Raw genomic sequence first — 24,333 nt, 5'->3', positions numbered from 1 at the left:
CAGTTGTGAAAGACAAGAACTCTAGTAACTTTTTCTTGTGCACAAGAAAACTCTAGAGGAATCATGAGGAGACTGCCATTATGGTAACAMTGAATACTGTAAAGCTCTCAAAGCCATTCCCATAGTGTTATCATTCCCATAGTGTTATAAAGCATTTCAATGGCAGGAATGAGTGCTATTTTTTTCAGCAGAAAGTACATTCCAAGTTGTCTTAAGTCAATTTGAATAATGCTGGAACCTGCTGCTTGTGAATTCTTTACTGATGAAATTCCTAGGACTACATGTAGGGGGAAAAATATAGAAGATACCTCAAATATCTGAMCAAACTGAAGGCAACAAAAGCAGGTTGCCATAATTACTTAACTTTAGATGCTTTGGCTTAGGGATTCAGGTGGCTTTGTGGCTGGTGATGCAACAGCAAAATGACTGCAGTGTGGACTGCTTTAACTTGTTCAGTTGTGAGGTGAAAGGTGTGGGCTTTAGAAGTACAAGTTCATCTGTTGACATATAATAAATGTGAGATAAGACTGCTCAGTGTCCACTTGCTGTGGTTTAGCCAAATTCTGAGCATGGTAATTTGAAGACTGATCTGCAGTGACTTTATCCTCAAACCTGTTGAGCCTTAATCCTTTGCAGTTGATATTTAAYATTGTAAATATGCATCAGTTAGGATATGGAAGCCATTCTATTTTAGGGGAACAAATACAATTTCAAATAAGGAGGAAGATCCTATTCAGTGAAGTGATGAGACTTGGCTATATGGTGTGAACAGTTTGTGTTTTTTGTGTATTTTTTTCTTCTAGGAGATACTGCTTAAGGGCATATTGAAGATTGTAGAAACTAATATCTATATGACCCCATTACAGTACCTTGCCTTTCCTTTGCTACATGGTACACATTCAAGTAGCAGTTCATCCCAAAAATCTGCTAGTACTCCCAACAACAAGACTGCTGGACTACTAAAAAGAGCAAAGCTTTCACAGAGTAAGAAAGAGGCAGATGGTGAGAACTTGACTCACCAGCTGCTTTCATCTTGGTACGTAGCCCCCATTCACCTGCCTTTAGTTGGACAAAACTGTTGGCCACACATGTCTGAGGGCTTCAGTGTCTCTCTGTGGTTTCATCTGGAGTGTCGTCACGAAGCAGAAAGCTTGACAGAAAAGGGGAAGAAGATCAAGAAAAGAGGCAAGCTGTTAACTGCAAGAGAGAACAGCTTTGACAGCACAGGTGAAGACTTTAGTACTACTTGTTTCTATTTGATTATCATTGGGAGTTCTCATTACTAGTTGATTTGCCTTATGTAAAAGGTGCAATCTATTTTTCTATATTCCAAACAGGAGTGCTTGAGTCTTTAGGATTTTCTTTAAGAAAATGTTAGGTGCAAGCTCATGTTTAACAGGTGTGATTTGAAAAAAACAATCTAAAGAATTAAGACTTTCAACAAAACTGTTAACATTATATGGCATGTCAAAGTGGCTTTAATAATTTCTGTRTTAGTTTAAAGTTTAGTAGCATCACCTGATTACAAATAAAAATATGCAAAATAGAGTGTTAATGTTGAGGGTACACTCCTCCATTTTAGCATATCAAACAGAGCTAGAGCTGTAAAAACAAATCAAAAAAACACACAAGAAAGGAACAAAGAGAAACAAAGAAGCAACCAAAACCAAACATGGACATCCTAGTAAGCTCCCTTTTCAAAATAATTCTACCTGACCTATTTCTTATTCCTACTTAGTAGCTGGTAGGATACATTAGTTTTACTGTATAGTAATTGTATATAAACACTTCTCTCTTTCCAGATGAAACAAAGTCTGTTGGAATGGAGTACCTAAGCTTGGGAGATAAACTTGTTGAAGATGGTTGTATTCATATCACTTCATTGGGTTCCAAAGCACTGATGATACAAGTCTGGGCAGATTTAAACACTAGAGCTTTCATATTTCGGTACTGGGTATTACTGTGTATTAGTCAACTGTGTATTAGTCAAGTTTATTGTTCACAAATCTGCAGTAATGCTGTTTGCTTAGGTCAGCCTCTAGTCTTGAATGTCTCATTTATGTATTTGTGTGTGTGTGTGTGTATGCTTGTATATATAAAACACCCGAAATAAGTTGCAAGATGAGTCGAAAGTAGTGCAAGTTAACCATTAAAATGTGAATRGAGGTGGTCCAATGAATGTAAATGTAAAAGGTGTTTATAAATTCAATTTTCACAACGAATCTCAAAAAGGATCTGAAGCTGCATTCTTAGAACACTATTTCACAGGTTATCTGCTTTCTTAATAAACTGAACTTTTCTCTAAAATGGAGATTACATTATCCGCTTTTAAAATGTAAGTAGATTCACACAGGTTGATTAAGTTGAAGCTGTAATCTGAGGATTTCCCTGATTTATGTTTAGCCTCTAAATACAGAGTTGTTACTGAAGAAAGAGTCGAACAGTATAACTTAAACTACTATGAGGCCAAAAAGTGCAGATTTGGGTTTTTAAAATTCATTTTGGAAAGCAAACATTTGTTCTTCCTCCCTTGTTATTTGCTTAGTATGTGCATGGATCCAAACGATGAGATGAAAGCTGGTCTGCTGGCGCAGGCTGAATCTCCAGAGAATGTTTTCCTTACGGGCAAGTGGCAACACTTGGCAATAACATATCAGCAGCAGCCAGAGGGCAAGAAAAATATTCGTGGAAGGCTATTGCTTTGGATTTCTGGTCAGAGGTAGAGTATACATCACCTAGATCTTTGTCCTCTTTTTAAGAGGATGTAAACTCAGTAGGAAAACCTCTATGCTACTTCAGTGCAGGCTAACGTAGTGTTTGGGGATAGGAAAGGAATTACTCTCAAGATGTGTCCAGACTTGTCATTTCTTTCAGTAAAAGCAGATCTGTGTTAGGCTGTGTTTGAACTGAAGGTTTGTGATCAGGAATAAGTAAGAGAGGTAAAAACTACATGATTTTGAGAATGGAATCCCCTGAAAGCTGTACCTTGAAGCTAGCAGAGGGCATGATCTTTTTGGTAGTAAAATTCAAGAGGTATAGTATTCAGGCGCTGAATTCAGATACTGCTCAATTCTTTCCTCTTTTTCTTTTTTTACAGTCAATTTTGTTTCCTTGTTTTTTAGAATCTGATTAGCAAGTACAATAGTAAAGCTGTATCTGAAAAGAAGCGCTTTGGTTTTCTGGATTCAAATTGTGTAAATAACCTGAGAATCAAGTTATAAAGTATATTAMATATTTTGAACTTTTTGGAAAATATGTAGATAAAATTTAAGAAACATGAATCTCGATAATTGAGTCTGTGCACACAGATGTGCGAAAAAGTCCAAATATGGATATACTGGGAAAAGTGAATATACTGCTCTGCACATGTGCATTTAATGAGGCCACTCTGTGTATGGTGCCCTGTTTGCTAATGCAGGCAGTGATGGACTCTTCCAGGAAACTTCAAATGAACTTTACAGTTCAATTGCTGTTCACTTGTCCGTGTGAGCTCACACTAGGGTTACAGGGTGATTCCTGAGAGCTTTGTGCTTATTGCCTATGGCTATATTCCACTGAGGGGTTAAGTAAGCTCTGACAAGGTTCCCCTGTGCAAGGAAATTCTGGACATAATATTTCTCAGCCAATATTCTGTGCTGTGGTCTCTGAATTAGACCATCATCAAAGGCCTCTTTTGGAGCAATCTTTTGGACAAACTATGATATATTAAATTGTATAAAATCACTCAGACCTGCCTGCTTTATCTATGTCTATATAGATACATATTTTTTTTCTTCACTGAAGTCAGGTAGGGAAAACTGACTGCATGACAAACCCAGTTAGGACTCAATCCATCTTTGACCCATTTTAGGTAGTATTTATATTTACACACACACAAGCTACATTAATGTAACTGAGTCCTAAGATGTCTGCATGTTGTTAATAGCTTTGGTGATTGAATTCTGGTAACAAAATACTAAAATGTGTGCAAGTCTAAGGTAGTAATTCGATCAGCTCTCAATGTTTATATTTTATATCTGTTTTTAGGAAATGTGAAATTAATTTGGATTATACACTACCACGGAAAACAAGCTTATCATCTGACAGTAATAAAACTTTTTGTATGATTGGCCATTGTACATCCTCTCAGGAAGACTTGCTTCGGTTGTCGGGTAGATGGCATCTTGGAAATCTGCTTCTCTTTAACGGTACTTCTGATATTTTACTTATTTTTTTTTAACTTGCATAATCCTCGAGTTCCTCCTCTCCATTAAAGTTTATGGTTTTATAACTTGGCATAAACGTGTGATTAGGAGTGCATGCTGTGGAGGAGCTGTTTGTGGGAAAGGTGAGCTCCATCTGCTGGCTGTGCACTGACCGCCTGTGTCTGTGTTAAGAGATTCCTCCAGAGAGCCCTGGATTAACTCCTGCACCCCCCACGTCGCAGATCTGAGTCTTTCTGGAAGCATATGGCTGCTCAGCATAAGTCTGCAAACTAATATTTAGGCGTTTTGACAATTATTGAACAGCAAAGCAGTTGAACCAATTGGGACTCTTCTCCAACTAGGAGATGCTTCTTTTGAAGAAATGATCTCAAAACCAGATGACCTCAGAAATGCTTGCTTTCCTACCTGGAAGGGGAGCAAGGTCCACTTTGGTCTCTGTTTCCTACATAATTGTGGTTTGTCTTGGTTTGTTTCTTTTTAATTTGTATTTTCCCTCCCTTAGTAAATTGAATTTACCATTTCCCTGAGTTTCCTTCTGAGTTATGCTGAGTCCACAATGTTTGAGCGTATTCTTGTCTGTAATTTTGCTGCCCTTGGAAAATTTTGGGGATGCTTGGATAGATTCTTTTCATTTACAGAAAAAAAAAATACATTGTAATATATATGCTGTCTTTCAGTTTGTCCAGATTATCTTCCTGACTCTCAATTTTCTTTCAGCTGCTTCAGCATCTCCCTGCTTCCCTCTCCCTGAATTGATCTGTCCTGCAGCATGTGTCAGAAATCATGGATCTACAGTAGTTAATGAGCATTAACCTGTTCTAGTTGTTTCTGATGATCAAGTCCTACACAAACTTGCTAGTTTCTTCTATGTAAAGTCTCTTAGTTGAAGACTGTTAGCTAAAGACTAGACTGTTGCTAGTTTCTTCTTTGTAAAGTCTCGACTAACCAATGCTTTTCTTTTGAGAAATTTTGAGGACTTAAATATTCTTCTGGATTTTTTAGGTGCAAAGATTGGACCTGAGGAAGCATTCTATTTRTATGCTTGCGGACCAGACTTCACCTCTGTCATGCCTTGTAAATATGGAAAAGCATTAACTGATTGCTCTAAGTACATAAGTAAAGATATTCTACAATGTGAACAAATTAAGGAGCTTTTAATGACAAAAAAGGAAGTGGATGTTGGACCTTTAGTTGTAAGTTTTGTCTTCAGAATGGTTATTCCTTTCTTAGAACTCATTAAGGAAATGAGAGCACATTTCTTGTTGCCTTTCCACCGTCTGCCAAAGTGCTTGACTCTCCAAGGAGCAGGAGCAAATTCAATTYGTAAAGTCACTGCTTGTTCTTCCTGTTTGTTTCAAGGGGAGCTGCAAAAAAGAAAATGACCTTATCAATAAGATGTATTATATTTGGGGTATTGTCTGAAAGTTTCTGTTATACAAACCCTCTCTATTAGAGGAATGTTTCTGATCTTGTTCTTTAGCAGTGCTGTAGCTGTAAGCAAAAACTTGTTCTATGTGGATATAATCCTTAYGGACATTGAGCTTTGAGTTAAGGGGATGAGTAGATTAAATTAGCATCATGCAACTGTTATGCTTACTTTGTTGCATAAAACTCTAGGTAAACAAAGTAGAACTGCTCAGAAGTAAATTGATCTCTTGCATAGAAAATAATCGACTTAACTGTTATCTCCTGTAGATAAATGCATTCYAGATATGATCACTTCACACCTTCTATAAGAATGAGTCAGTTGCTTTTGGCAGGAGTTTTGCTTTTGATCCATGTCTCTTCATCAACGAAGAAATCTCTAGTTCTCTATATGTAATCATCAACTGAAATGCTCTGGCAGTGTGGCTAATGGAAGAACAAATTCACAGTTAAACATTTTGAAAAATAGCAGCTATTTTCTAATTTGGACACTAAAGGAATCTGCCCACTCTCATAAAGGAATGTAAACTTTATCGCAATACTTCTGTGTAGTCTTTTTATTTTACCTTTGTCAGCAACTTTGTTTTTATATGAAAAATTGCTGATGCTTCAGATGATGAGAGGGAGTTTCTTTTTCTTTTTTAGTATTTTCTTAACTTTTTCATGTAGCTACCAAGACATAGTGCTAAAATTTGTGAGTATTTTAGTTTCTTTATGCATCTTTGTTCTAACATAATGATGAATGCATACCTGTACAAAGCTTTGAGCAGAACGAGGATAAAGTAGAAATGAACTGACAAATTGACTGCTACTTGCTGTAGAAATGAACTGACAAATTTACTATTACTTGCTCTTAAGTGAGGTTTTTTTTCCTTCTCATATTAAATAGTCAGTTCAACTTTCTTGACATCTGACTTATGAACTTCTCTTGTTTCAGGAAAGCCTTGCTGTTGTTTATACCACATGCTGCCCTGGTCAATATACCATATATGAACCTGTTATTCGACTGAAAAGTCAAGTGAAAACTGTGCCTTCTCAGCGACCTTTCAGTTCAAAAGAAGTTCAGAGTGGTGTGTTGGATTCTCATCACCTGAAATTACTTCAGCCAGTAGAATATAAGACCCTTCAGGGAATACTACATGAAATTGGAGGAACTGGTGCATTTGTCTTCCTCTTTGCTAGGGTAAGGAGGCTTAGCGTGGGGAGTTGTGGTCTGCCCAATAAGAATTTCCTTTAGTCTTGAGTAGCCAAACAGTTGTTATAGCCATCCTGCTCCTGTAAGTACCCGTATTAGTCCTAGCAGATCATGATTTACCACAGTAGGAATTCTGTCATTTTAGRTAGTATCTGAATGTGTATGTATGCAATACAAAAATGCAGATTGTGTACGTAACCTAGAAGTCTTTAAAAACTTTATGTAATCTGTAATATGAGTTAGAAATGCAAGGATTTTTGTCTCATTTCAAGTCATCTATTAAACTTATTTTTCAGGTTGTTGAGATTAGCAGCTGTGAAGACACTCAAGCTCTAGCACTTCAACTTATACTATCCTTAACAAAATACAATCAGCAGAGAATACAGGAGATGGAGAACTGTAATGGCTATTCTATGGTTCATCGAGTGTTGGTCAAACCAAAGTGTGTTGTTGGATTTTGCATGCTGAAGGTGAAGCTCTTTAAACTGTTGGTATAACTGCTATTCGCCGAAAATGTCTTACTGTTTGTATAACTACGGTTTATTGAAAGTGCCTTGACAAAGCTCCCCCAGAATGTTTACTTGTAATGGGAAATATCGCTTGGTACTTCTTTCATTGAAGTACCTATAAGGAGTATTTTGAAGAAAATTGAGGTACTGAGATGCAGACTGGTCTTCTGGTGGATAGAATTGCTAGGGTTCCCTCTTTTTGTAATACAATGAAATCTGAGTCTTCTAAGTTTGTGGTATGGTTTAAGGTTTTCAGGTGTTTGTTAGTTGAGGGCTCATCTTGGCACAACACCTGGWTTTTTTAAATTCTGTGTACTTGCTTTATGAAGCTTTTAAAGTGCTTAGTTATTACTAAACTCATTTCCAAGTTGGCCATGTAGACTGTGCTTTCCTTATCAAAAAGGCGGATATCCCTTTAAAGAATTTGYTCGTAAATGTGAGGGGACAGCTATACTGTTTTGTACTTGCAAACTTAATTATTTTTTTCCCCTCTAAGACTCTCCTTGAAGGATGCTGCAGTGATGAAATTCTTTATATAAGTGAAAATGGGCAATTCATGCTTGATACAGATTCTACTGCAGTAATCCAGGATGTTGAGTTGTTAGAAAAACTGCTGCTTGACTGGAAGATATGGTCTAAAGCAAAGGTAATTACTTTCTTTCTAAGAAAGATTTTATTTTTCTATGGTTAAAAGCCAAATTAAACAAAGTAATTAGAAACCTGAGAGCAATTTCTTCAGTTAGATTTCAGTAGCTACTAAAAGAGTCCAAAATAATTGAATTGAATAATTGGTAGTAACATCAAGCTCTCGCTTGTCAATGCTGCAGCTTACCTTAGTTTATGTCTCTAGTAAATGTGCAAAGATTTAATTTTTAAGAGCAACTTACTGAGTCTGAGGAAGACGACTTGCTTGCTCCTTCACTTACAAAACTATTGAAAACAAAAATAAGATAAAACTCAATATGAGTGAAATAATATTGTGGATTTTTTAACTTCAATCAGTAAAATTTTCTTAATTCTTTGCCTTTAATGAGCATGACCTTTGACTTCTGATTCAGTCCTGACACATTTACGCTTGTCATATCTTCTCAGATGTTGAAACTTATTGTATGATTATCTGCCTAACTTGTTAGAAGGTTCTCAGTGAAGACCTGATGAAGTTTGAACCTATAATCTTTTTTTTTTTCTCTTTAGGAAGGTGTTTGGGAAACTCTGTTAGCAGCTCTAGAAATCCTTATTAGAGCTAACCATCACCAACAGATGTTTAACATTAAACAGCTGTTGAAAGCTCAAGTAGTACATCACTTCTTGTTAACGTGTCAAGTTCTCCAGGTACTTTCAGTCCAAAATCTTATTTCATGCTTGTCAAATAGCTACTTTTGTTTGAGGGGTGGGGAGAAAGAAATTTAGATCCGTTTGAAAAATCCACTTCTATAGGCTGTACTTTGTCCTCGATTTCCAGCTGCTTTTCATCCACTTATGGTGGTAGAGTGAGTAGTGCTATTTTCTGATTCACAGAAGAGATGAGAGCTTTTAACTATCTTTTTCTAGTTGAAAGTATAAACAAAACTACTTTGAATAGGAGCAGAAAGAAGTTGTGAACCTTTGCAGGTCTGACACGTCTCACGAGTTTTACATTCAAGTCTTCATTACTCAGAAACAGATCATATAAGAATTCTGTACTTCTCAGGAAGCAATGGTTTTATGTTTTAGGGATGATCAATTTTTTTGTCATTTTCAAGAAAAGATATGATACAACTATATTAGTATATKTTTGCCATAGATTGCTAAGTAATGATGACCAAAATTGAAACTTAGAGCTTTAGAAATGAATTTGTGTATGGAGGAGGGTGTTTTAATTTCAAGTTAAAAACATTGAAATAGCGTTTACTATTTCTCTTTTTTTTTGAGTTTTTATAAAAACTTTTTATAAATATGTAAAAATAATGAGAAAAACAAATATTTCAAGAGTGACTCATTCTAAGGCTCCAATGTTTTAAATCRAAGTAGTATAGCATGCAGAAGGCAGGCTTTTCTGAATTGAACTTGCATAGAACACGTGTAGTATTCTCTTCACGCCTGAATTTTAAGTGGTAGACTTGGATAATATTTAATGCATGCAATAACTTTTGAGTTAAATAATACAGATTTCATTATTTGTCTGTTCTTTTACAGTATGATAATTGAAGTGGGGGAAGTGACAAATTTATGGCAAAATGTGAATGCAAGTAACTTAGAGTTGTACTGCTCTTCCTTTGTAGGAACATAAAGAAGGTCATCTTGCATCTCTGCCTCGGGAGGTTTGTAGGTCATTTGTGAAAATAATTGAAGAAGTACTTGGATCTCCCCCTGACCTGGAATTGCTGACACTGATCTTCAATTTCCTCTTAGCAGTTCACCCTCCCACTAATACATATGTTTGTCACAACCCTACCAACTTCTACTTTTCCCTGCACATAGGTAGATACCTCATGTTTAAGTAGCAATAGACAATAAGATACAATTCTACTCCTAGACTAAAATTGAGAAATTATCCCTTATTGGTAGAATGGTTATTGATATAGTAGCCTTCAAAGAGGATATTTATAGTAATTGTATGTGCAGGATTAATGTACTTTTAGAACTTATTTTAAGTTTCTGTCTTTAAAGACCCTGTGGTGTTAAGTGTAGTGTGTAACACTAGCTGTGAGCATGGATACAGTATCTCTTGGAAAAATAAAAATTTGGGAGCGACTAGATGCCCTTGGTTCTGCAGCATCAGATGCTGAAGAGTATAATATATCCATGTCAGACATTCAAGGTTTTGAATATCTTTGACAGTGTTGGTGGAATCCTCCTTATTTGGGAAGCTGTGGTTCTAGTGAAAAAGTGGGGATGGTGCGTTGGGTATGCTCAGCTACTTGAACATGATAAAGTTGCAAGTCAAGTTTTTTTTTTTTTTTTTTTTTTTTTTAAAAAAAAAGTTTAGGCATGAAGTATAAATTAAAATTAATTTGGCAATGTTGTTATAAATGTGCCTCAAATGACCTTCCATTGTGGGTTCTTGAATGAAGGGCCCAAGGAACACTTTTAGCAAATGGTCAATCATACTCTGAGGTGCAATGTCAGGCACCATTGTGTGCAAGTTACAGAAAGTACATACTGTTGTTATGGCTACATCACAACCTTTATATTAATATTAATATATATTAATTATCTATTAATATAGCTGTAACAGGTGAATGCTTTGGCAAACAGTGATATTCTAGGTCTTTTTTTTTAAAAAAAGTCTTGGTCTTTTATTAACTGAAAAACTAGTAGATGTTTAGTCCATGCTTTACTATTGTAGTGTCKTGTACAATCTTGAACTTGTTTTATGTAAACATTGAATTTGAGCCAAGTTCAGAATGTTTTCTCCCTTAACAGATGGGTACATACTTCCAGTTTTAGTAATTGGTCTGTTTTCAAGGCAGTACAGTTTTTGTCTGCATTTATGCTCTAATATTAGTAGATATAAGAAGAGAACCTGATTTTTGTACTATATGCTGCATTAGATTGATGCTTTTGGGAACAGGGTGACCCTCTGATATTACAAGAAGTCCAAGTTGTTGTTAGCAGTATGCTAGGACAGAACATCTTTAAGTAATGCTTGGAAGTAAGCTGCTGAGTAATGGYTTTCCCCCTTCTTATCTTTTGTTTCCAGATGGTAAAATTTTTCAGGAGAAGGTTGAATCACTTATGTACCTGAGAAATTCTAGCAGTGGTGGGAAGTCAATAGACAGTTCCACATTTGTCATTACAACTCCAACTGGATTTACAGCTTCGCCACCGGAAGGTAATCAATGCTGGAAAAAAAGCATGAGGAAGTAAGAGAATCTTTCTGGCCAGCCTGCCTTAGAGGTGTTTGCTCAGAGATTTCTAACTAACCTCCTACTAGAGCTTGATGCCTGATCAGCAGAATAAGGATTGAATTGAACATGCTCCCTCTATTCTTCATTGGTGAGCTGAGATGAACAAGACAGTGCACTGATTTAGATATGTGGTTAATCTTATATCCAAATTTATTTTATTGAATTTGTGAGTGATAGGCTTAGACAGTGAAGCAAACCAAATAGCTGAGAACACTCTCATTTATTRAACAGACTTGCTAGAGAAGTACGAGAATGTCTAACCAGGGACAAGTTAAAATAAACTATAAGGTGCCATATATCCACAAAGCATTAAGCTGATGCTTTTTTCTTAAAGTATAATTGTTAAATATCCATTTTAAATAATATTATTTGCTTATATTGTGGATATTACAGTGTTCCTACATCAGARAAAATACATAGGAAAATAAAGAACAACTGGAACAAGTAGTTATAAAACCTACCAATGAGCAACTTCCTTGAGTCTCACATGGCGTGCTAAACCATTGGAGGTCCAAAGATAACTTCTTGAGTTTTGAATTCCTCTGCTATGAATGCAAAATATGTCATAGCTTAACAAAAATAAAAGTGGTTAGTGCSTAGATAGATTTTCATTCCTTTCATTCCTTTTTTCCTTCCATCTGCTCCRATATATTATTTCAGCATCTAAAACACTGATGCAATTAGTTTAGTGTAATAACCTTTTCAGCTGGTGTGTTGCAGTGAAGTGTGATGCTTTGCTGTATACGTTGTCAAATCGTGTAGCTGTCTTTTCCATTTTAGATTTTCATATTCAATTGGCAAATAACACCTGCAAATCAAAAGCTAAAATCTGTAATTTCCACTTAAATCTTTTTTAAAATCTTCTATGATGTTCCTGAGCATTATGTTTCTGAATTGGAATTTCCAAGTGTAGTTAAGCTGTCTTTGAATGTGGCTTTTTAAGTGCTGCTGGCATGTAGGTTTGCACTTGGGTGCACWATCCTGCTACAAGCCTGGCTGAGATGCCTGCAAGCTCTATGGGTCTTTGCTCTTGGCTGCAAGGTCACTTGGTGTGACAATATATCTGTGCCAGTAAGAGGCACAGAGGTATCTGTCTCAACAACTAGAAAATAGATGGCACTCATAAAAGTATCCTGATGCTTCATCACTGTGTTAGAATGAACTGATACACAGTTCTCTAAGTGCTCTTGGCTGAGCAAAATCTGATTTTCTTAGTCAAAGACTTTCTGTAACAGGCTGGTATGCAAACTACTGCCCCTCTTACATTTTAATGCCAGGCTTCTGTACTAAGAGGCACTCAGAATTTTACTGCTTGAGGTAAAGGTGTATACTCTTACGAAGAAACTATGTCAGGTAAAATATCTGTTACAAGTTGAAAATATGTGCAGTGCCTTAGGTGCAAAAGGAATAGAACTAGTTTGTGAGCTGTATRTTTTGTCATGTTACTAAAATGCATAGGAATATGTTGGGCTTCATGCACAAGGAACAGAACAATTTCCTCTAACCCTTTGAACAGAGGGATTGGGTTAGATGACCTCAGAAGTCACTCCCACCATGAGTGTTTCTGTGATTCTMTACAATTTCCTACTGAGGGTTACATAAGAACAACAGAATGTAAACCCAAGAATTGCAGCTTATATATATTTCATTTTGCATTTTATGCATCTTCTAGATTTGTGAAGGTAAGACTTGCAAAATGTATACCTGCATAACATGCTGGGTGTTGAATCTGTTATACCACATAAAATGAGTTTAGAAATCTGTTAAACACATATGATAAGCAATTTTGAGGGGATAGCTTTATGCCTAGTGTAAAAGAAATGCTRAAGATGCCTTTATTTCTTTAGGAACCACTTCCATGGCAAATGTGCAACAGGAAAGAGGTTCTCAGGCACCTAAAAGGCTTTGCAAAAGCTTACCAGCATCTCCTACTTCCTCACCTCAACTACATCAAAAAAGACTAACTGAGAAGTTGGGCAGGAGCATCGATAACCTTCAGGATATTGGCAAGAGTGCCTATGGTGACTTCCAGGGTAAAGCTGGTTTTGTAGAAAGTAGTGAAACCTTAAAGAGGGTACAAGAGGAACTCTTTCTTAGTAGTTGTGAGTCTGCAAAAACAGTTTGTGACTCAGAGTTAACATCTGCTGAAACATTTGAAGACATTCCAAAAGAAGAATTATCTGAAAATGTACTTGAAAGTAAAGAAACAGATGTGGAACTGAAATATAACGAGAGCAGTGCTACATCTGAGCCATCGCTGCGTCGTCCRGACAATCTGAAAGGCCTCCCTTCCTATCAGAAAAGTCAGAGTAATTTTGCAGGGTTGGGTTTGGCATTTTCTGTTCACGGAGGATCATCAGTTGTTGCACGCTGGCCGAGCCTTGCTGACAAGAATGTAATCCCTGAAGACTGGGAGAGCCTTGCCTTTGCYTCAGCCAGTGAGAACACTCAAAACAGATCTGAAAGCCCTGACAATAGGTATGTAGATAAACCAAGCAAATTAGTAGTTTGGTACTCTACAAGAATTGCATGTCTGAAAGCTAATAGTATATCTCCAATGGTAGTCATTAAAATAATTCTGTTGGTAAGCAGAACAACTGCTATGTTTCAAACTTCACATTTTTTTTAACCTAGGTAGTGTTTAACGTGAGGAGTTTTGATACTTCCTGGCATAATAGGAGTGAGAACTTGTGTTACAATATCTACCAAAAAAAAATCACGCCAGTAATTCTGGTCACATGACTGTGACACCCACAAATAAGTACTAAGAAAGTGCTAGGAGTATGAGAGGAATATGGATCTGATTTCCTTCTGTCCCCCTTCCTTGTTTGTTTCCTGTTGTAGACAAACTGTGGTAAAAACATGTGTTTTTCTGTCTGCAGATCTACAGAAGACTGTCTTGTGCTTATCTGTTGTGGATTATATGACCTTTTGCGTGGAGTTCTCCTGATCCTACCAGATGTCATGCTAGAAGATGTGATGGACAAACTTATCCAACCTGATTATCTTATAGTTCTTGTGAACCACYCATCTGCTCTCATACAACAAGGCGTCATTAAAGTAGGCATATATGTAATGTGTGCAGCTATTAAGTTGTGAACTTGCGAATCATGAAGTTCCTTTACTATTTTTTACTTTACTCTTGGCTTTTGTAGGTTTACTCCTGATTTTTGCAAGGATTGAACTTTTAGCTTTAGATTTTTCTTTAAATCAGTAGTTCAGAGAGTCATTCAGTAGATAAATATTCTATCATCTAAGCTAGAGAGCCTGGAAGTATATCATAACACCACAGTCTAAAAAGAAGCATCTATGTACAGATAATTAATTATTCYTTTTGGTATAAATCATATCAAACACAATGCTCAGGTAGCATGCAAGCTAAAGGTGATTTCTTCAGACTGTTTTTTTTCATTTCTTTTGGGGAGCAACCTCTATGGTCTGAGCATGGACCTCAGGATTTAAAGCAGCTTGTATAGTATTAACCAAAAAAAGTGTTCTTAGGTGGTAACATTACGTAGAAGCAAGACTTGGTGTAGATTTGTATTTTCGACTTGAAGACTGAGAAGGTTATGAGTGTTTAATAGCAAAAGGATCAGAAAAAAARATCAGCACTTGCACACACATGCAGGATTTGATGAGCATAAATCAAGGTGATATATTTATGCAAACATTTCCCTCTAACTTCACTAAAAATCTAAGGTAATATTCACATCAAAAGGATAAATTTAACTGCTGTATGTAGCAAGGGTAATGTAAATTATAGTTGCAAACAGACAAATTCAGGTTTTTAAACTGGAATTTAGAATACTCTGGGACTTCTAATTCAGGCCATTCAAATTACAGATTCAAGATCTGAACTTTCAAGAAAGTTGTAAAAAGTTTAAATCTCATCTCATAATATTACATTTATTTTTAGTTGTTGGATGCRTATTTCAACAGAGCAAGGAGGGAGCAGAAGGAAAAATTCCTAAAGAATCGTGGCTTCTCCTTGCTAGCCAACCAGCTCTACCTTCACCAGGGCACTCAGGAGGTTGTAGAATGCTTTTTGAAAATGCTCTTTGGCCATTCTGTTGGCCTGGATGAAGAGTAAGTACTGCTTTGTTTCCRCACCTGGTAGTTGAATGTTTGAACTAAAGGCAGCCTTTGGTCATCAGCACCTACCTGCTAACGGCAAGGATGGGGTTAGCTAATTCTCATTCTCTTCCTAGTCGTTAGCAACCACGAACACAGTTCCTTCAAAACTGCTTTGAAACTTGTCATTGTAATTTAAGAGGTCTTTTTAAAGCATGGTAAATTCTTACACTTACTTTATGGTCCTTCAGCTTTCTCTGAGCTGCTTCAGYCAAGTGGAGCATGTCATGGAAGAGCTGGAGTTTTAAAGTCTAAGGTCTTTGAAGAATCAAGGCCCTTGGGACTCTCAGAACTTACTGTACTCAGTTAAACTTTTTCTAGTCTCTCTCATCTTATGTCAAATTCTAATTTAGATCCGTAGAAGTTTTTAGTAGACACTAGACTACTCCGACTGAATTTTAATAAGTGATTAAGGAAAGAGCTTTGTGCCAGTTGCTTCCCTGGCTTGGACCTGAGTGTAAATGTCCCTGTTTGCTTTAAAGCTAATCACACACATGTACCACTTCCTTGAATAAAAAGCTTTTAATAGTCATTCAGTTTTTTAAATACATGGGAATAATAGAAAACCTGTAGCTGTGTTGAGAGTTTTACAACTAAAATAAACCAGAAGTTACCAAATGTGATTAAAAGACTTAAGTAGTAATAGATGCAGAACATAAGCTTGCTGTTAGTCAGTTATTATTCTGTTGAGGCAGAACTCCCTCTCATTTGATAATCTGTGTGCCAGTTRTTATTACTCTAAAAGTAATGCATTCTTGATGTATTTATTAAAACATTACTTTTGAGAAATCCATTTTGTAGACCATTGGTGGTAGCACAATTATCTATATACTTTAACACTTGATTAACATGCCGCTCTTTGAAATGCTATGTTTTTTATTTCTATGATTAAACATAGAAATTTAATCATGATTATTATCATGATTAATCATGTTTAATCACTAAACATGGTTAAACAGGCATTGTTACTGCAGTGAAAGGCAAGACACTGACACATCTCTGCCAAAATAACGTCATAAACTATTGGTTTTCCAGCATTTAAAAACCACTTATTCTAGGATGCTATTTTAAGGACTTATTAAACTTGTGTGTATTTATTTCAATAGATTTGATCTGGAAGATGTCAAGAATGTTGGACTCTTTCAAAAATGGTGTGTCATTCCCATTCTGGGTCTTATAGAGAACTTGCTATATGACAATATTCTGCTGCATAACTCCTTCTGTCTCCTGCTGCAAATCATAAATTCCTGCTCCAAAGTTGCAGACCTGCTGCTTGATAATGGTTTGCTGTACGTGCTGTGTAACACGCTAGCTGCTCTCAACGGCCTGGAAACAAAGTGAGTGTTTTGTCTGCTGCTGTACAACAATTGAGACACAATTAGAAGCCTAGCAAAACTCAAGTGTGTTGCATTCTTAATTTCTGAAATGATCAGATGGTGCACACAAATAAGCCTGTTCTAGTGGTCTTTTATCTTGAACTGTATCTTAAAGTATAGGTTGTAGTTTGGTTTTTTTTAGTTTTGCTTTTTTTAGTTCAAACAATGGAATACAATGTCTCTAAAGTGTTCTTTCAATACCTTAAGTTTTCAATTAAAATGCCTTAAAATGTGGGTGTGTTAATGCATGCGTTTCAGGTGCTTTTTCTAGTGTATCTCATTTGGACAGTAGGGTAGTGGCTGAGGAGATGCTATAATAGTATGAAGGGAGTAATATTGTGATAAGTACAATATAATATTTGCATGACCAGCAGGAGCAGTGACTGGAAAGTAATAGGTCTTGCTACAGGTTACAATCTCCTAACTTTTGCATGTTTCTAGTAATTACAAYTTTGTTTGCAGCATTCCTCTGAGTGACTACAAGCTACTTGTGTGTGATATACAACAGTTGATGGTGGCAGTTGCAATTCATGCCTGCAGCTCCTCAGGTTCTCAATATTTTCGTGTTATTGAAGACCTCATTGTGCTCTTGGGACATCTTCAAAACAGTAAAAATGCAAGGATGAAAAGTAAGTTATCTACTTATTTTTAGGAACATGGAACTGAAAATATCAAATCCCCCCATTACTCATTTTACTGAWTATAGAGGGCGAAGGAAGATTTTTGGTGATGGATCTTTCTTGACTTGTAGATGGTTCTTACAGTAGCTTGCCTAAGAAGGCTGTTTTGTTGTGAAGAATTATGTACTGCTAATAACGATTGAACAGATCTGCCTGACTGCTGGGTAGAAGTCCATTCAAAGTGTTTAAATGGAAATGTTCTCTGCCTTATTTCAGATGGGCAAATCCTATGGCTTTTCCATGAGAACTTCCTTTCTGTATCTCTTCATGTAATAGTGAGGTGGCTGCTTTCCTGCAGTTGGGAATTGTACTATTCTGGAATTGTCTTTTTCTTTTTCTATGGTCATCTCAAAATTTCTTAAAGACATATCGTAAAGACTTAGATTAATGTTTAAATAAGGTACCTGAGTAGCATAACTCCCAAATTAAAAAAAAAAAAAAAAAAAAAAAAAAAAACCACCCCACCCTACTGTTTGGATAATTTTTGTGTAAACTACTGAAAAGAACCTACCTCTTTTATACCTTTATCTAGATATGGCTGTTGTTCTACAGCTGAGAGTTCTTCAGGCAGCTATTGAATTAATAAAAACCACGGCAGACCAGGATTCTCAGGAGCAGGCCGATTCTGGCCCACCAGCTGCACCTCATCACACAGTGTTTCAAAAGCGTAAAGGCATCACTGGTGAGTGGCCAAAGTGTGGCACACTTGTACTCYTTTCTTGTCTGTTATTAACCTGCTTTTTAATTCTGATGTCAGTAATATAATAGTCCTTTTTCTGTGGATTTGCAAATCAGTCCAAATCTTGGCATAATGTAGTTTGTTCCACTTTGAATCTAAGAGTGGTATTTATTGGTAGGATAGAATGGGGTTACACTCAATGCAGTTACTGAAGTCAGATATTTTCTTCTGTTGAGAAGAATGCTAATTCACAAGCTGCAAACTAAAAACACTATTTCTTTGCTCTTTAAGAAAAGCACATCAACGTGCAACTTCACTATATTAAAGAAATGTCAGAATCAAGGTCTCATGTAACTAGCTTGGTGATCATGTGTGATTTTTCTTGTTGTAAAGCTTTCAGTTGGCATCATCCTGAAGGAAATACCTGCTGCTCCAAATGAGTAGTGGGACCTGTGAGATAGATGGATTCTACTATGGTTCTTTGCTTATTAAAAAATGTGTGCCACTCAAGTTGTAGTAGTAATGTTTGCCTTGTGAAGCTTTTGGAGTCTTCTGGATGGAAATGGTTTTTGTGTATCTCGTGTGTAAGGGAAGCTGCATTTGAGGCTGTGTATTCCATTTTWAAAATTTTTTAACCTAAGCTTCAATAAAAGGTTCTTTATTCCTTGTCTGCACCAGCAGCATTTTTATTGATACAGCCAGCTCATGAGACAACTTTCCAACAGCATCTTAAATACAGTGCCCTGCTGGATCTGTGTTGATGCATGTACATGAAAATAAGTGTAATTAYCTCTTAAAGAAGAGAGTGCAGTCAAGGCCCACGGGTTCATTTCAAGAAAACATTTATTGCTTCCAAATGCTTGTGTAGGATTGTATTATGAATAATGCATCTATCAAAATTAGTGACAGGGAGTGCAGCATACAATGTGTTTGCTTATAAGCTGTTAGTATAAATGGCTTATTTTGTATTGGTGAAGCTACTTTCTTGTTTGAGGAAAAACAGCAACACTACCTATCGTAACCTTTGCTATAACTGCATAATAAAAGTGACCTTTTAAAATCTGTTTTATACAAAAATTTGAAGTTGCACAACAAACCTGATACTAAGACCAACTCCTTTTATTGTGGCACTTTAGATAAATTTGACTCTTACATTTTCAATGGACAATATTCTACTCTGCTCTTACAGACATTTATGTTCGCTTTTATGCTAATATATTTCAAATGTTTTCCTTTCTAAAAGGAGTGCTTTTTCAGTACAATGTTATTAATGCATCTCTGCTTAAAGTTTCCAGGAAATTTTCTCTTGCTCAGTCTGATGCTCTGCTGATGAAAATGCGTTCAGTAGCAAGTGAAGAATTCAATATGATGATGCAGCGGAGAATGAGCCAAGAAAATCCTATCCGAGCCTCTGAGACTGAATTTGTGCAAAGGTTGCAGAGACTCACTGTTCTAGCTGTGAACAGACTCATTTATTCAGGTAGGATTTCCTTGTACCCCGGTGATTTGACAGGTCTAATGGAATACAACATAGAAAATTAATTCTCGTTTTTTTGCAGTGTTTGAGAGGAAAGCAATGATAGCTGGCTTAATGGAGTTAACATAAAATCATATATTTGTAGTTTTTGTCTCTTAGTATTGCATAACTGTATCCAAACTGGATTGTCAGTTTATCTGAATGAACTAAACAAGCTATTTTAGTTCCAGGTTACTCAGATCATTTAACTGCCTGAATTATGAAATGAGGATATAACTCTAAGGGAGTGTCTCTTCAAATGCATTAGTTTACCTGTTTCTGAAAAATGGATAGAATTATTAGCAAGACTTGATGTCTGGGGGCTAGTTCATATTCTRCAGAAGCAACAGAAGGCTTAACATATGTGGCAACATTCAGCTGCTCCACGGTGAATATGAAGTGCACTTCTCAAACTGGTTTGTAGAGGAATTAAAATAACTAATCTTTTAAATTGATTTGGGTTTTTTCARGTATGGTCATAAAGGGAATATTCCCTTTACTGGCAAGCAAAAGAACATTGGACTATCTTAGTAGAGATTACTGATCAGTTTATGCGCCTCTGATTTTTAGCATCTACCGAGGAATGCCTCGAGATACTGGGCATAACAGAAGCCCCAAATCAAAGCAGACTCTCGGCATCCCGACCCGAAGTTTCAGAAGAGGAGAACCAGCAAGACCTKCCTAGCAGAGCAAACCCTTTTCTTAAAGAAACCTTCAAAATGTTGGTAGAAGGGATCAAAGCGTCTGTTGTAAGTAACTAATTAAGCGTCCGTATTCAAACGTACTACTTAAGGTTCATTTATTAGGAACTTTTTTCCATAAAGGTTTCCTGTTCATAGGAACAAGCCTTTCAAGTCAGCCAGGGTGTTACTGAAAACTGTTCAGTTTCCCAGTTACTCTACAGTTGTTTTTTTWAAAAAAAAAAAWAATAATAATAATTTTTTTTAGAAAACAAGTGTTCTGTTTTCTAGTATAACAGTTGGTAAAATGCTACTGCTCGAGTGAGCACATGCAAGTCAACTATTTTTCTTATAAAAGAATCCCTTTTCCCTTTAAGTTATGCCATACAGCTGTAGATGATAGATAAAAGATGTGTTAATTTGAGCAATTTATTTGCCAGTAATGTTCTAGAATTAGTCATATAATTGAGAGACAGAAGACAATTTCCCCCACTCCACCACCACCCTTGTTGGCTCTTTTTTCAGTGTGCAGCTGATAGCCTGTCAATATCTCCAAGCTAATAAGGTTCCTCATAAGTGATTTGAAATGGTTTTATTGGAAATAAGAACTTACTGCTCCATTCCGCCTCTCTGTTCTTAAGTTTCTATAATAAAAAGTAGTTCAACCTAATTTTCTTTAAAATCAGTTAATTCTTACTAACATAGCTGGTTTGTAGTATTTTCAAGAGACTGTAGGCTGCTGTTTGAGTTCTAGCATCTGGATTAGAAACCTCGTTTCTGGTCCTTCATGAGATAACCCAATACTCAAACTAGTGATTGGAGGGAAACAGACTGCTCAAAACAAAAGAAAAAAAGTAAAGAAAAAAAACCTTTAATTCTGCTTCACAGTTTTCACTTTCATTCTTCTCATGTTGTTGTTGTGTGGTTCCTCTAGTTAAGACCTGCATTTCTAACAAACCCAAAGCAAGGTAGAAAATTTCATCATTAAAACATCTTTTAATCTGTAGTATCAGTCTGTAAATTAAGTTTAAACACTCTAGAAAAGAGTGTTTATTGCTTTCTATTTTGATCCTATTAACTGAGTTGTTATGTGAAAACTAAGCCTCTTGGTGAGAGGGAAAAATGTCTCATTGCTTTAGGGCAGCAGCAGAATGAGTGCACCCAAGCAGCAGTGGAAGAGAATCCTCTTCTCGTGCAAGGACACGTTTCGAACGCAACTTGGGAGACTTCTCGTGCACATGTTGTCTCCTTCAAGGCCACTGCAAGAAAGAAAGCAGGCTCTGGAGATGATGCATGAAGCCAACAATCAAGAGATTATACGGGACTGCCTTAGCCCAACTTTGCAAGTAAGCTCAGTGCTTGAAAGAAGCCTGTAGGACTTGCATTCAAAAATTCTAGTTTAAATTCTAAATTTACTTAGAACTGTCTGGTTAAAATTGGCCTTAAGGATGGCCCTTGCCTTTCTGGGTTTGTCAGGAAAAGCTTTTATTGCTTGTGCGCTGTGTCAGTTCCAGCGTAAGCTTGAGAAGGCATTTTTTAGACTGTTTAYGAGCAGGAATTAGTTGGGAATGTTGTTGCTGGAGTTCTTCAGGGGAAGGAAGAATTTTTGACATCAAATAGCTAAGCTGTGCCACAGTCTGACCACAGTCTGTGTAGTGAAGAGTGGAAGTAATTGTTACTAGATGATGCTGTGACTCWTCTGCATTTCTGATCACATCTGCATTTCTGAATTGTGTAACAGTCTCACTGGTGAGGAAAGAACAGATAAACAGCAATGGCTTCTCTTGGGAGTGTCATGTTGAGTGTCTTTGCTGCCCCTGTCTACTTACCTTTATTAATATCTCTCAAAACAAGTCTGGTTAAGGGAAAAAAGAGTTAAGTATTTTAAGCAGGCAAAATTCAGGGCCTCTGGCACATTTCCTGAAGTGTAAGCAAGGCTGTAGGAGCAGCTAACTGTGTTTGATAAGGAAAATTAATGTTGCCATAGGCCATTCAAGAGTAACATGTTGGGAAATCTTTTATCATGTGAAATATTAAATTCAGCAGGTACTCTCCTCTAGTTTTAGTAAAATTTACCTTGAGATTTTAGAAGATCCATTTCTATTTCTTTTTTTCTGCCATTTAAAGAAATRGGTCCAGGCTGACTAGAAAAGACCTTAAAGATTTGGAGGGGGATGGGGAGTGAAAATATCTTGTCTTGCAGAACTGATCAACTAGACCCTTTCCCCTTTTTTCTTTCTGTTTACCTTCTAGCATGGACCTAAATTAGTGCTCTACTTACATGAGTTAATGTATAATCACAGTGATGAAATGAGCAAAGAAGAACAAACAGCAGCAGGAGAGTTTATGAATGTATTAAAGAGTTGTGGCTACAAGGGCATCCCCCTCAGCCCACCACCAAAACAAGATCTAATGAAAGCCTTGAAAGAGGTTTGTGAATAAAAATGTTGCTTCAAAAAATCAGATATTTCAGACCATTATGTCTCTTCAGTGGGGAATGATCCCCCTTGCTGTTGCTCCTTTCCAAGAGAGTAGCTGTGTTTTGACTTGAGCATGGCTCATGCTTTTTGCAATTCTTTGGGGGTTCAAAATGTGATGCATGCCTAACACTTCACAGCAAGCTCACGTGCTAATGCTCTCTTTAGGTATATGACTTTACCAAAGCCAAGTTGATAGTTCAGAATAAGCTTTTTATTAACTTTGGCTGTCAGAACAAAAACTTTATTGGCTTCTTGCAAAATATAAAATGGCATCAAAATATATTAGAGTATCTCAAAGACTTGATGGTTTTAATGCTGAAATGAYATCGGTGAATAATATTTTTTCACTTTTATAATTGCTGTAGCCTCTGCTTTCTTCCAGCTTAACATAACTTTTTTTTTAAGGATCAGAAGAAGTATGAGATTGAAGAAGGTGTGAACAAAGCTGCTTGGGAGAAGACTATGGCCAATAATCAGCAAAAGTAAGTGCCTTCTTAAAGGTGCTTAAAGGAACTTTGAAAGGATCTTCAGCACATTTCATTGCAAAGTTGCCTGTGTGGAYCTTAAACACTTCTTTCACATCAACAGCAATGTTAGCTTTCAGATATTTATTATACAATTATCAAAACATCTTGATTGAAGGTATGGTCATTTTGACTTTACCATTTTCAAAAACTTTAATTTGAGCAGGACTAAATTAGTGTTCTTCAGAGCTTTAATGTAAAGTCTGTACATTAAACATTAAGGATAATAATCATCAATCTTTTGATCATACAGACATTTCCTTGATAGTTGCAGTTTAATAGTTTGTTTTTTGGAATATCACAAATGTGAATGTAGATCAAGTTGTTACAAATTTGCTGTAATGAGCTCTGGAGATCTACTGCCAAACTGGTGGAATTTTAAGGATTTTGGGTGGTTTCCCTACCATTTCAATATTCTGACTTGGCATTTTAAAATGCAGCATTATTATTATTCTTTTTTTCTTCTACCTTCCCAGTCTCTTTCAACGTCTGGATACAAAATCAAAAGACATTTCCAAAATAGCTGGAGACATTACACAGGCTGTTTCGCTGTCCCAAGGGATGGAAAGGAAGAAAGTGATCCAGCACATCAGGGGGATGTATAAGRCAGAGCTGAGTGCCAGCAGGCACTGGCAGGAGCTTGTTCAGCAGCTTACCCATGATCGGTAAGTTATTCATTGCAGACCTGTCCTGCAACACTCTATGTGCTTATCGCTTAAGTTAGAAGCAGTAGAAATGTAGATTATATTAAAATTGAAATGACTTTTGCTAATCATCACACTACTCAACTGATTAAAACATATAATGTATTCTCCTGTTTTTCAAGTGGGCAGCCAAGTGATATTTCTGTCTTTAATACTTTTGTCTGAGACTTTGGTTTTAATCTACAAAACAGAACTAAGTGCATAGCATAAGGGACTTAATAGCTTGCATTACATTGAATTATTACTTTTTTTTTTCTCAGTGTCATTTGCTGTAATATTGGTTTGGAAATAACAGGTTCACTTTTCTGCATAGAACAAAGATGCTAAATGYCATCTAAA

At 36.4% G+C, this 24,333-nt stretch overlaps 1 protein-coding gene across 1 annotated transcript in view; it reads left to right on the top strand.

The window, feature by feature from the left end:
- The window catches only part of LYST (lysosomal trafficking regulator), a 57,074-nt gene that overhangs the window by 16,890 nt on the left and 15,851 nt on the right, over window positions 1-24,333 (top strand). Inside the window, exons 11-33 of the mRNA XM_026044703.1 lie at window positions 804-1,227; window positions 1,803-1,947; window positions 2,546-2,719; window positions 4,027-4,187; window positions 5,208-5,398; window positions 6,568-6,813; window positions 7,122-7,295; window positions 7,831-7,980; window positions 8,529-8,666; window positions 9,596-9,794; window positions 11,017-11,148; window positions 13,072-13,702; window positions 14,107-14,284; window positions 15,141-15,310; window positions 16,462-16,692; window positions 17,194-17,360; window positions 17,944-18,093; window positions 19,379-19,570; window positions 20,177-20,355; window positions 21,426-21,632; window positions 22,540-22,716; window positions 23,172-23,248; window positions 23,767-23,955. Of these exons, the coding sequence (XP_025900488.1) occupies window positions 804-1,227; window positions 1,803-1,947; window positions 2,546-2,719; window positions 4,027-4,187; window positions 5,208-5,398; window positions 6,568-6,813; window positions 7,122-7,295; window positions 7,831-7,980; window positions 8,529-8,666; window positions 9,596-9,794; window positions 11,017-11,148; window positions 13,072-13,702; window positions 14,107-14,284; window positions 15,141-15,310; window positions 16,462-16,692; window positions 17,194-17,360; window positions 17,944-18,093; window positions 19,379-19,570; window positions 20,177-20,355; window positions 21,426-21,632; window positions 22,540-22,716; window positions 23,172-23,248; window positions 23,767-23,955 (4,682 nt within the window). The remainder of the gene's footprint in view (window positions 1-803; window positions 1,228-1,802; window positions 1,948-2,545; window positions 2,720-4,026; window positions 4,188-5,207; window positions 5,399-6,567; window positions 6,814-7,121; window positions 7,296-7,830; window positions 7,981-8,528; window positions 8,667-9,595; window positions 9,795-11,016; window positions 11,149-13,071; window positions 13,703-14,106; window positions 14,285-15,140; window positions 15,311-16,461; window positions 16,693-17,193; window positions 17,361-17,943; window positions 18,094-19,378; window positions 19,571-20,176; window positions 20,356-21,425; window positions 21,633-22,539; window positions 22,717-23,171; window positions 23,249-23,766; window positions 23,956-24,333) is intronic.

The sequence above is a fragment of the Nothoprocta perdicaria genome, unplaced genomic scaffold (genome assembly GCF_003342845.1).
Source record: "Nothoprocta perdicaria isolate Ctin4 unplaced genomic scaffold, notPer1 scaffold_38, whole genome shotgun sequence".
NCBI lineage: Eukaryota > Metazoa > Chordata > Aves > Tinamiformes > Tinamidae > Nothoprocta > Nothoprocta perdicaria.
The sequence above is the reverse complement of the archived record's forward strand: the minus strand, read 5'-3'. Positions and strand labels throughout refer to the sequence as shown.